The sequence below is a fragment of the Dermacentor variabilis genome, chromosome 2 (genome assembly GCF_050947875.1).
Source record: "Dermacentor variabilis isolate Ectoservices chromosome 2, ASM5094787v1, whole genome shotgun sequence".
Lineage (NCBI taxonomy): Eukaryota > Metazoa > Arthropoda > Arachnida > Ixodida > Ixodidae > Dermacentor > Dermacentor variabilis.
This window is the reverse complement of record NC_134569.1, coordinates 85286876-85299614: the sequence shown is the minus strand read 5'-3', so window position 1 is coordinate 85299614 and position 12739 is coordinate 85286876. Positions and strand designations below refer to the sequence as shown.

Sequence of the window (12739 nt, the reverse complement as noted above, 5' to 3'; positions counted from 1 at the left end):
CACCTCAAAATTGGTGATGTCAGACTAGCATACTAACACTGTGCTTTAGGAACAAAATTCCAGACAGGAAGCTCTGCCCTTCACTTTCTCTTCTAATAGCCAACCTTCTTCCACCAGACCCCCAATGAAAATTAAAAAGTTTAGTACTTCCCCACACTAAACGAATTCAATGTTGATTTTTAGTGTCCCTTTAAAGCTTTGTTATAAGTAAGCCTCCCGGACAAGTTGAGCCATGCATGTCAGTCCCGCCTCAGCCAAGAAATTATAAGTTCCAGAAGCAGTTTGTTAATACAGTCAAACCTTGCAATAACGAAAGCCCTTAACAACGAAGTTATCGCAACAACGAAATATTTCAGAGTTCCCGGCGGAGGTACATAAGAGTACAAGTATATCAAATCCCTTAACAACGACACATCTTCAACCGGCAGCCTCGCAACAACGAAAATTGCTGCCATAGTGGGTCGCGAGTTTTCTTCGCATAGTTTCAACATATAAAAAGTGAAATGCTGGTCAAAAATGTGCTAAAACATGTTTCTCAATCACTTTAGAAACTTGCTTGCTGCCACCTGTTGTTGCTTGTTTAGAGGCTAGTTGTAGCGCATAACTCGTTTTTGCTGGCAGCCGCACGATACCGCTTGGCGTCCAGCTGCAAATCTGGCAGAAGTGGCCAGGCGACTTGTTTCGTACCCCTCACTGTCCTCGTGGTGCTTGGTCGTTGTGTACAGAAGTAAGCCTTACGAAATGCCTCCTCCAGTCAAGAAACGCAAGTTTCTCACGCTATTAGAGAAATCTCAAATCATTGCGAAAGCTGCAACCGGAAAAAAGAAGATGGATATCGCTGTCAAGTTCGGGATACCGTGCAGCTCTCTGTCGAAGAAGCTTGAAGTGTGCCTACCGTCCAAGGTTTATTCAGAGGATGCCGCTGAACAACGAATACAAATGCACAACAGAGGTGAACCTTTTAATGGCCCTAGAGATGGTTGCTGCAGCATGGATGACAACGAAAGCAAGCGTGACAAAAAACTGCTTCGAATGCACTGGCTTTAATAATTAGCAGGCTTCAGCTGCATCGTCAGACTGAGCGACCAACGGAAGGTGGAAGTGTGTTTGCTTACGCGGAGCAAGGCATGGGATACGCTTCGGTACGTGGACAAAACTGTGCTGGACGGCTTGGGTCTACACAGCTTCCTGTCTGTTGATGGTGACTTGGTCATCCACGAGGAACTGGATGATGGATGACGTCATAGTCAGCAGCACGCGCGGCACTGACGACAGCTATGATGGCGACGAAACTGCGACCAAGCAAGCGAGCCTGCGAAATGTGCTCGACACACTAGACACCGTGCGGTCATTCCTCGCGACGCATGATGACGACATGGCGATGCAACATATTCCGAGTTGTGAGAATCGAGTGTTAAAACTCCTCCGAGGCCGTGGATGGCAGACCCGAGATTACGCATTTTTTCAATAAAACGCGATTCCTCCATTATGTATCTTTTTTGTCTGCCTTCTCTCATTTTAGCAATAACAAAATCTTTGCGAGAATTGAAAAAATTGCTGTCCCCGACGATTTTGTTATTGCGGGGTTCAACTGTAATCTGATTCTGCGCTACACCCAAGAAATTGTGGACGAATCAAAGCAGTGACACACAACATCCCTGGATGAATTTGTTAGCACATGTTAAGAGATGGTCCCCAATGGACAACTTCAGAAAGTGGCCGTCAGGACGCGCCAGCACGGTCACGAGTGACTGCCTGTGTACGCTGTATCGGGGACAATGACAAAGAACATGTTCGATAGTTTCCTCGTGAGCATAGTGGTCACACGCAGCACTATGCTCCAATCCGATGCGGAAAGCACACGACTTCATAAGTACGACGCCAAGCCACAATTGGTAATGTGCCTTTGCCTGGGATTGGGATAGTCTAGGTGGAGGATGAAGTTGCAGACAGGCGTACAATCGATGTAGATGTGTGTGCTGGAAGCTAGGTTGGTTCCACAACTATTGTAAGGCGTCACACGCAAGCACTTGAAGTTGCGCTGCTACATCTATTCTTGACAACGGGATTGGCTCCTGCATGCAGTCTTCATGATCAGATCGAGCAGCTTGATCGGCCTGTTCATTACCCATTATGCCACAGCGGCTAGGGAGCCGCTGAAATGTAATGTGTCCTTGCTTAACGAGGCAATGAAGGAGCTCTCGGATTTGTAGGACTCGTTGTTCGTAGGGCACTAAACAAATGCTTGATTTGGAGGTTATTTGAGGTGCCCAACAACTTTATAATTTATATGTTTGCGATTAAAGCAATAATTAAAAAGTTCACTAATTAAAAGTGATTAAGTAATACTTTGCGATGAAAAAAATACTGGCCGGAAGTACATACGACTGCAGATACTATGCAGTCAGTACGATTTCTCTAGAGCTCTTCGGTATTTTTAAAATCTTGGTCAAGTTAGCTGGGACACCCTGTATATATATACCATTGTATTGTGGCCACTGTTGGTTGGGATATACAACCCGCAACCTCATGCTCAACAGCAGTATGCCACAACTAGCCACTGTGCCATCTTGTGGGGAAGAGAGACTGACCGGGTGGCTGGGCATCAGGTGGCGGCAGGTGGTGATTGGAGGAAGAGGAGGCAGCCCCTTGGTCCATGGGGCCACCTCCTGAGGGTGCCCCCCCGGCCAGCTTGGCCCCTCGGCACGAACGCCGCCGACTGCCGCTGCCACTGCTGCTAGCACACGACCCCGTGGTGGCCGCCTTGCCGCTGCTGGCTGCCCCCCGGGCCCCGCCGCCCCCTTTGCTGGCCCGGCCCCCCGCCGCCCCGCTCTCCAGGGCGCAACTCTTCTCAGGCCGATCCCCCCCGTGGCCCCCTGTGCAAAAGAACGAATATGCAATTAGACCACCCCACAAATTTTTTCTAACGCCATAAATTTGGGGTCACAACTGCACTTCAACTAGCTGCACATTTGAAGGTATGCAAAAGGGAAAAAATGTTAAATAACAGTAGAATGGTAGTTTACACACACTTACTGAACTATCATAGTACTTGTCCAGCAAGAGAATGCCATATTCATAAGGGCTCCCACAAAAGAACAGCCATACATTCCGTCGAACATGATCACCTGGGGTCATTTGGTATGTAGGTAATGAGACATAAGGTTTTTTATTCGAGAAAGCATTTAGAAAGGCTTTTTTTCAGCTCAGGTAATAAAGGCAGCATTTGCTGAAGCAATCACGTGAGACCAGATTTGCAAGTGATGGGTTTGCAAGCAAGCACTGAACTAAACTGTCACATTAACTGCAGACACTGCCTATGATAGCAGCTGTAAAGAAGTGCCCAAGCACCACAAGAATCATTTATTGTGAAACTACAAAAAACATGGAGCAGTATTGGTGTGCCTGGTATGCCCCCAAATATGATATGGCTTCCCAAGAACCCTCCCATCTAAACAAAGCTTGAACAGCAGCAGAACACCACAGGCACTGAGCTAGCTTATGTGGTCTTAATATCTGATCACTGTACAAAGGAGCCCTCCCAAGCTAGGGAGCAAAGCCAGCGAGTTACTGGCAACCAAATCCAGGCTTTTCTTTATTTTTCAGTAGGACGATACTGCATATGGCACCAATCTACAGCACCAGCACCTCAGCAAATGGGAAGACATTGAGTGTGCCAAACACGCCCTCACTGCAAGGCCTGAAGTGACCCTTGAGCTTCTTGTGCTGCTGGGGTGCGTCGTCAGAGTCAAGGTTGCGCTTGACCGCGCTGCTAGGCGGCTGATCCGGCTGCTGCTGCTGCTGTGTTGGCGGTTGCACTGGTGGTTGTTGAGTGTCCAATGCAATTCCGTTGTGGGTTGATGGGCAGCTGTCACAGTGAGCCAAGGTGCGTGTGCGGGACCTGCCAAAACACAGCATGCATTGCATTTCAACCTAATAGGCAAATCACAACACATTAGACAAGGGATGGATGCAGAAAGGAGATGCACAAAGCCCCGACTTCCAGCCAATTTATTTTACATGGAACACTCATACTTGTGGGAAAGTAAATGTATGTGAGCAAGATTGGAAATCATCATCATCATCATAATCATCATCATCCTGGTTATGCCCACTGCAGGGCAAAGGCCTCTCCCATAGTTCTCCATCTACCCCGGTCATGTACTAAGGGCCATGTTGTCCCCGCAAACTTCCAAGACTGTAAAGTGTATCATCAAACATTAGCTGAGCACAAGTTGTGGAGTTCTCCTCCCGTACTCTTGGGACAAAGGAACGACAACACAGTAGCGCAAACAATCACAAGGGCATTTATTGCACCTTTCATAGATCAATGCCTGCTAGCCGAGTTGCCTTCCACAAAACATGCCGATGGGCGCGCGACAAATCTAGAAGTCCGACTTACCGCGACCGCATAGCGAGCAAATATGTTCGCCCCATGCTAGATCCCAACGCCTGGTCGTTCGCGTGTACGGTCACGCCAACGGTGGCGCATTCCAAGGCGGCCACGCGAGACGGTCTCGCAGAAGCATGGGTCGGCGCACGCGCAGCACGGCACGTCCGTCCCGCTTGCTTCCCGCACCCAAGTAACCCCGCCGGTAGCAGCGCAACACTCGCGCCATCTATCGCGCTGCGCTTCAACCACATCGACCGCCGCGGGCGTCACGCAGGCCACGCGGGATTGCAGGAGATGGGGGAAAACAAGACATCTGGGGACGCGCGTGAGTCGCGCATCCCCACAAAGTAAATCATCTACAAGTACAAAGAAGAAAACTTATCCTATCATCTCTCATGATGTGGTGTTCCCTTGTATGACAAATGCAGCATTATGAATAGAGTGAAGAATAAACTTACTAGACAAATAACTGAAGCAGATTTGATAGACTGAGTAGGAAAGCAAGATGTGAGCACTTCCATTTTCTTAGTAGGCAAATTGCTTTTCTGCGCATGCATTAAGCCTTTAAGGTTATACTGTTAGCGTTTTCCATTTTCCACCCTGTACAATAGATGTGTGTAAGCATTCTGTGCCAATAAATCAGTTCAACGTCGGTGCTCTGTGTATTATGCTTTTGCTGTAGTCACTTTTCTATTGCGCTCATTTACATATTATGCAAGACATATTTACCTATTATAAGCCTGAATTCGTTTTGATGGCGTATATCTCATCAGCAGCAAAGGCTGCCGCACTAACTGCTGTTTGACGCTAGTCGAACAAAACTCAATACTAGTGTGGTGAAACCTACTGTTACTGCTTGTTCCCTTGCCTGAACCTTCTGGGATCACAGCTTCATACAAATTAAGGATCATGGGTCAGCTCTGACTATTAAGGGTGCTTTAAAGATACTACTGTGTGATTCAGGGAAAACACAGGGAATGCGGGAGATCGAAATTCAAGATGATGAGCGAAACGAGAACAAGGTGAAAGCAGGAGCCAACGTTTCGACAAGTGGACTTGCCTGGCTAAGGTGCTGGCTAAGGTGGCTAGATGGCGTAGCGTGGTGTTATTGTAGTGGCGCCAAACAGGCGATGCCACTAAATCGTTGCTTTCACAGCGTCAACTTTCTGAGCAGTAACTCAGAGGACCCAACATGCAAAATTTATTTTGTTTACTACTGTAAATACTGATGCTACAGCTATACAATTTTTTTTTTCTGCAAATTTTGCACTATGTTTCCAGAAACGTATATAAATTTGGAGGCCTTATGAACACGCAACCATACTACATGGCTGAAGAGGTTAATTCGTATGTGACACAACCTAATTACAGCACCCTGTGTATAGAAGCGGTATATCTTATGTGTTCGTTTACATTTCAGGAGTGCCTAGAGTCAGGTGATATCTTGTGCATTACAATATAAAATACAGCTGTGTACCTAAATTTCTTTTATGTTTACGGGTGTGAAGGAATATGCTTACATACATCTTTTCATGAATATACATGCATGCTTCCTAACAAGTGCTTGATGGTGAGTGCTGGCTATAGAAAGACCACATTTATAAAGAATACTTGAGAACAGTTCAGCCAGCAAGAACTTGCGCATGCACTACACTGGACTATAATTACACCGTAAAGCGTATTCAAATAATTTCATTTGTACCATTCGTGTCCCAAGCATAAGTCACAGCATGGCTACAACATGATTTGCCTCCATTTATTGTTGGAAATTCCAAATGAAATCTCGTACGGTGGGCAAATCCAAGCAAAGCGGCTTTGACATTAAGCCTTCCAATGTCACCGAAGTACCAGTACGTTCTGCACTCTCTCCAGTCACATGTATGTAGTAACACAAAATTGCCAAGCTCCGATGTAGTTTCACCATCTGCTGTATACTTCTAGAAGCATATTTTCCCATATTTCCGAGTTTGCCCATCTGTGTTTTTGTTAGTGCACTGCGGAATGTGCCCCACTGTGGCCGTGGTTGCGCCACGTGGAGCATGCATCCGCCGATCAGAGAAATGGCTTCCAGACTGCGCACCGCTACTACAGCTATTCCACACTCAAACATTCACACCATAGTGCAAGGACCACTGTTGCATGTTTCTGCCATCTGCCATACGTTTAAAGCAGTGTGTGTGTGTGTGTGTGTTTTAACCTGACACAGTGACACTGTCATGGAAGCATGTGTGTCGGAACAAAACTATGTAGGAGATAGAAAATGAAGATAGGAATGTCAGGACCATACTAAGAGTGCCATTTGTTATTATTCATGTCACTTTTTCTTTCTCCTGAAAAAAACCTGGCACTGAGGGTTGAAGCAAGTACTTTAGTGACAATATTTCAATGCAAGTGTCCAACTGAAACCAACACGTTACAAGCCACAACAAAGCAGCTGCATGTACGGCCACATGGCCCAACATAAACCATGCAATCATATGCTATGCACAAGGAAAGAGCTTCCGATAAATAATGCAACTGTCTCCTGTATGAACTTATTCGCTTTTTACGCATATATACCCAATCTGCGATCAGTGCACCAGTGTAATACCGTATTTACTCGCATAATGATCACACTCGCGTAATGATCGCACCCCTGAATTTTGTCATCAAAATTCGATTTTTTTTTTCTTTCCAGTGCAATGATCACACCCCGAACTTGTAGCATCGATGTCATGTGCCAAGTCTAGCCAATGATGATCGTGCTTCCCATTGGTCAAATGCTTTCAAATGCTACGCGAACGACTCGAAGACATACCAAGCGGTCTGCACGCACCAAACATTCTTAAGCAGATGCCCCATTTCATTCCTATGCGCATTTAAAAAAAAAAAAAAAAAGAAGCTACAACCAAACTTGCCTCGGCTTTATTACTTGGCTTCATAATGGTTTTTGCCAACAACAAGAACAAAAAAGGTGCCTTTCGATTTTTCTCGTCTGCACTCATGGGCACGTAACAAATCGCGAGCGGCAACAATAGTGGCCACATTTACACTGATACGTTAGAAGTGTACCCTATTCATACGCAGACGCTTGCATCACAGCTAAGATGTTCGCCCAACCTTAGCGGAAACGTGCCGTATTAGGATAGTAGCGAAGACAAATGCCGCAGTTTTTGCAGCATGCCCGCCATGTGTTTCTATGTCACTGGCAGCTAAGCACACCCATCTCTGTTTCTGTCCCCTCAAAGGGGACATGGCTATGTTATTGTCACAAACTTGCCGATATTAACAATATTACTTATTACTGATAAGGAAGAAACTGTTTTAATGCGCCTAATGTACTCGCAAGAAGAAAAAAATCGCGTTCGGCTCATTTGGCTTGCTCCACCGGCAGCCATTTTTGTTTTGGTGTCCCGTACTATTACAGCGCAATTGTACAGTGGCAGCCGCCTGATTGACCTGTTGTCATCCTGCAGCAAATTTAACCGGCGTAATGATCGCACCCCTGAATTTGCATACATTTTTTTTACAAAAGGTGCGATCATTATGCGAGTAAATACGGTACTTACCATGCGTTGCTCTCAATTCACGCAAGCAGCTACCTCGGAGCACTCTACACTCACATTTACAGCTTGTCTCTGTCTTCCTGAGGCACATGGCTGTTACAAGGATGTACTAAAAGCAATGTTTCAAAACAATGCATGTTCTCAAGGTTGTCTAACTTCACTTACTATATTAAGCAGACACTCAACAAAACAGGTGTACTGTACTTGCACTTCAGAGCCTCATTCCAAAATGCTTACCTATCCTACATATACATTATTTTTAGAACGACTGAGCCCTCAAGCTTTCTGCATCAATTTTAAAATGTTCAAGCAAGAACAGGTTTGGCAGCAGTGTAGAAAAGCCTGGCACAGGATAACAATGTCTCACAGTAGCTAAGGCTATACGGCACATCAGACCACACTACAAAGCAGCAATCCAATGTGGCTTACCTGGTTTGTATTGGAGACCGTGTCCCGACGAGAGGCTGTGGCTTCTTTAACCCCCCTGACTGGCTGTTAGGTTGGTCGGCCATAGGCAATCCGCCCACAGCAAACCATACCAGGGTTTATCAAAAGGCTCTGCACAGCAAAAAAGCACGTGCATTTATAAACAACTTTACACTTTTAGAGGGAAGCTCTTAACCAACAAAGGCGTAGAATAAAGTGAGTGGTAGAAAAAATATCATGATGCTTAAGTAGAAAAATGAGAAGCTTGTAAATCAGAATAGTACAGCAGGATTGTTTACATGTGAAACGAACTGCTGCTAAACAACAGCAGGGCTGCTAGAACATTGCTAACGCACTTGCAGTGCAGTCATGGCCTTTTTAAAGGAAATAGTTGTCATTATTACATCCTGCCAAATACCAGTAAAGTTTCTTGCAGCATTTTCTTTCCTACATTTAGTCATATTAACTGCTTTGCCTTTAGATTGACAGCATGTGCCATTTTGTTTACTTGTTTTCTTTCAGTAAGTACTGTGCGCAGTGCCAGCTGTAGCTTGTGTACAGAACTGTGTTTTGCAAGTCTCAAGAAACGTTGATAACCAAACACCCAATTACACTTGGCCACTGATGCAACTGTATTCAACCTAGTTTCCATAGCACTAAAACTAAAAGTTAAATACTGAAATGTGACCAACACAAAGCGTTCAGTTGCTGCACTGTTAATCCACATTCACACAGATGCTTTACACAGACACAAGGCACTTGTGCTTACAAAGGAGAAGAGGGCAAAAGAAGTGTTTATACTTGAGGGGGTGGTGAGGATAACATAGAAAGCATGAGAAGTTGCCAGAACAACACTTTGCAAAGACAACAAGCTATATATTATCAAGACCTATTCCTGTGCTTATATCTCCCCCCTAGCTCATGCGAGACAAAAAACTGCTAAGCTAACCTTCCTCATGCCCTAACTGAAGTTTCCCAGAAAGACTCAACTAGAACCGTGTGTCCTGTCTCCGATGATAAGCCAAAGAAATGATATGAGCTTCAGCAGATAAAGGAACACAAACAAAGCAAAAAGATATCTGTACTTCGTGGCACCACAGCAGCGTGCGCATTTATGAGTTTCGAAACAACACAAGTACTGCTGAACATATAGAGTTTCTGTACACTTTGCACTTTATGCATAACAAGCATATAAACTGTGCGTTTAGTTCAGAATCAACTGCAACAAGATAAAACTAATAGTCACAAGCTTGGCCAGTTAAAGTAAAACAAAAAATAAGGTAAGTCATTGAAGCATAACTTCTCGGTAGTAAGCATGTTCTGCCTTTTTAAAATTTGAGTTCACACATACTTGTACACTACCCTTCGATCGTATGAAGATGCCTTTTTGACAAACATCACCAAAGACAACATGCATGCATTCGGTCTTCACCGAGAGAGAGCGTACTCCAAACTACTGAACATCTATTTTGGCAAAAACAGTTGGGCATTATCACAGAGGCCAATTTATACCAGTGTGCAACACCGAGTACTAAAGTAATGTTATCACCAAACAGACCTAGCTATGCATATATTATGACATTTTATTTTATTAATTCAGCAGATTTCGCCAGCTAGTAGCTAGTACAAGGGATGCTCCAAAAGCAAGTTTCGTCATTTTTTTGGAAGAGAAAATGGTACACCCGGTGAAACAATCACCATAAGAATAAACACCAGTTGCTGGTCCAGCAACGGAGGAATGGCGTATGCGGCGAGTGCAAGAGAGAATAGCAGCTGACTGAAATGCCCGAGGATATTCAAGTGCAAATCACAATGGCAGACAGACGTGTGCTGAAAATGTGGTCGTGTGCTGAAAATGTGGTCGCCGAAAGAAGTGTGTGCTGTTATCCTGTATGAATGGGCACGTGGGACTAGCATGCTTGTCATCCACGAACACCTACAGATTGTGTATGGTGAAGAGTTCATGTCTGAGGCCTTGCATCACAAGGCACCGAGTTTTACCAGAGTGGTTTCTTCAAACTGACTGCATGCTACTAGAAATGTCTCAATGTGAGTGGTGACTATGTGGAAAAATAGTGCAAGGTGTAGAATAGTTCCTGACGCCATGGTGTATACATTTTTTTTTTTTTAGCAATAAAGTTTCTGTGTGAAAATAAATGATGAAACTTACTTTTGGAATGTCTCTCATAGTAAAGATGCGAAAGAAGTGTGAATTACTATGAGCTGATTGAGTTGCTGGAAAGGATAACATGAGAAATTCCAACCACATGGCTTAATTGCGTCATTTTTCATTGATTGCCAACAGTGGAACAAGAACAAGAAACGGCTGTCTGAACAAGTTTACTCCACAATGTACAGATTGCACTCACATTGGCCACTTTTACATGGCAGTGTCTTCGAAAAATGGTTGACGTCCAACAACACTGCTCTTCACTTGGTGGACAGCTAACCTGAAAGATAAAGTTGGTTCCAATAAAAGAAAATCGCATAAGGTCATAACGGCGCGCAAGTTTGAAACAAGCTTTGCGTATTAAAAAAACAGGCTGCTTTAAGCGGGCAGACTCGATTGTCATAGCACAACGGACGAGTAACCATTATCGCAAATCACATCTGTAACACAGCTTTCCAGTACGACAATCTGTTGGAGAAAATGCGCAGATGATGAAACACGGCACTATAAATACATAATTTAAACATTTGATGCACAATAGAATCAATGAAACAGGGGGCACGTAGGGCTCCGCGTGCGTACTGTGCGAAATGCTTCTATAACGTGCGCAGTATAACATCTACTGCTGTTAAGCATTCGAAACCTTCGTCAGTTTTATGTTGTCTGTGCAAGCGCTGGCCGTGAATGAAAGGCCCCGAGGGGAAAGCTGCACCGGAAATGCGTAAAGTAGCGAACACAACAACGGCAAGCAGTTAGACAACGCGTACAAGATCGTACCACGCTTTACTTCAATGTATGGCGAGTCTACCTGACTGCGTTTTCCTCACAGCTGCGTGCGGCAGCAGAGCAGAGCAGCTAGCTTTGACACCTCCGAGACTGTCCCAGCAACAAATAGATGACTAACAGCGGGTACACGGACTGACTCGCCTCGCTGTGGCAGCTGATGCTGTGGAGGCAGGCTTTTGTTTGCTTTCTATTTTCTCGGACAGAAAGGGCGACTTGGATACGAGAAACGAGCGCATGTCTCCACTACGCAACGCAGAGGGTACACTTAGGACATACATGATCCAAACAATATTCCGCGCAGGCCACCATCTCTTCAACGAAACGCTGCGAGCATATCGCGGGAAAACGCACCAACAAAGAAATCGGTTCACCTATACTTCCCGAGGAAATAAACCTATCTGTAAAAGAAAAGACAGAAAAAGAAAACAAAAAAAGCTCGCTGGGATTAAAACCAGATTGGTCAGCTGCGGTGCTCTGGCGTCGATAGCGACGTCTGCGTATATGCTTTCACAATTTCAAGTGACGTTCACTGCACTTTTCTACAACAAAGATATTTGTATCCTCGAATAAAAATGAAATTTGTCGGGCCGCTACACATTCACCACTTGGGAAAGCTCCCAAAATACAAAAAACAAAATTTCAGGCGCACAAAAAAATAAAAATGCGACGCAGTCTAGGCCTAAGTTTACAAGGGAACCCGTGTGTTCCCTTCAGATAAACTCTAAATTCAGCGCGGCGACGCATAAACCTTCATACAGCGGCCCGTAATACGATGCGTGTCAAGAAATTGGTACCTACCGACAACTTCACGACGGCAGCTCGGCAGCGAACAGGGAGCTTTTCCTCACACGACTGGCTCACTGGCTCACGATTTCCCACACGCAACGGGAGCAGAGGCTGGCTTTGGCTCGCATACGACGCATGCGCAATTTTTACATTTTCTCACACCGTCATGTAGCAGCGCCTATTTGTGTTTGCTTGCCAGAACATTTTTAGCTGTGAGTAGTTGGGCGCGTTTTACATTTATTATCGAAAACGGCGCGCACCTCTCGTTCACAGAACCGACTGCAAGATGCTTATTTTTCGCGCGTCATCACAAAATGTGACGCGACAAGTTAACAAAACAGTCCCGTGCAGAGCAAGTGCAGAGTGCCATCACTCCATTCAATGGGAAGAAAAGCTACCTTGCGCTTCAAGGTCGGCCTGCGGAGTTGACGCTGTTGACGGTCGCAGATCAGAGACCCGTGCCGATAACATTTTCTCGTCTGAACACTACTGTAGAACACTGCCAGCAGGAGTCGGTGAATGCTCGCGAAAGTGCAACGAGCGACACAAACGCACAATGAGGCAAAGCACAACTGGTGACTGCGGAGAGAACAACACGGAGGCAAACGAGGCCACAAACTGGTGTCTATACGG

At 45.2% G+C, this 12739-nt stretch overlaps 1 protein-coding gene across 4 annotated transcripts in view; it reads right to left on the bottom strand.

Moving 5' to 3' along the window:
- The window catches only part of ctrip (E3 ubiquitin-protein ligase ctrip), a 149989-nt gene extending 137287 nt beyond the window's left edge, over positions 1 to 12702 (bottom strand). The window contains exons 1-5 of one of the 4 annotated variants that reach the window (XM_075681177.1): positions 12505 to 12702; positions 10734 to 10814; positions 8368 to 8496; positions 3693 to 3901; positions 2592 to 2876 (exon numbers count right to left, since the gene is read on the bottom strand). In XM_075681177.1, the coding sequence (XP_075537292.1) occupies positions 2592 to 2876; positions 3693 to 3901; positions 8368 to 8450 (577 nt within the window). In that variant the 5' untranslated portion in view covers positions 8451 to 8496; positions 10734 to 10814; positions 12505 to 12702. Of the gene's footprint in view, positions 1 to 2591; positions 2877 to 3692; positions 3902 to 8367; positions 8497 to 10733; positions 10815 to 11596; positions 11738 to 12118; positions 12431 to 12504 lie in introns of those variants that run through there. The other 3 variants (XM_075681176.1, XM_075681179.1, XM_075681178.1) reach the window with 3 other exon arrangements.
- Positions 12703 to 12739: the final 37 nt, after the last annotated feature.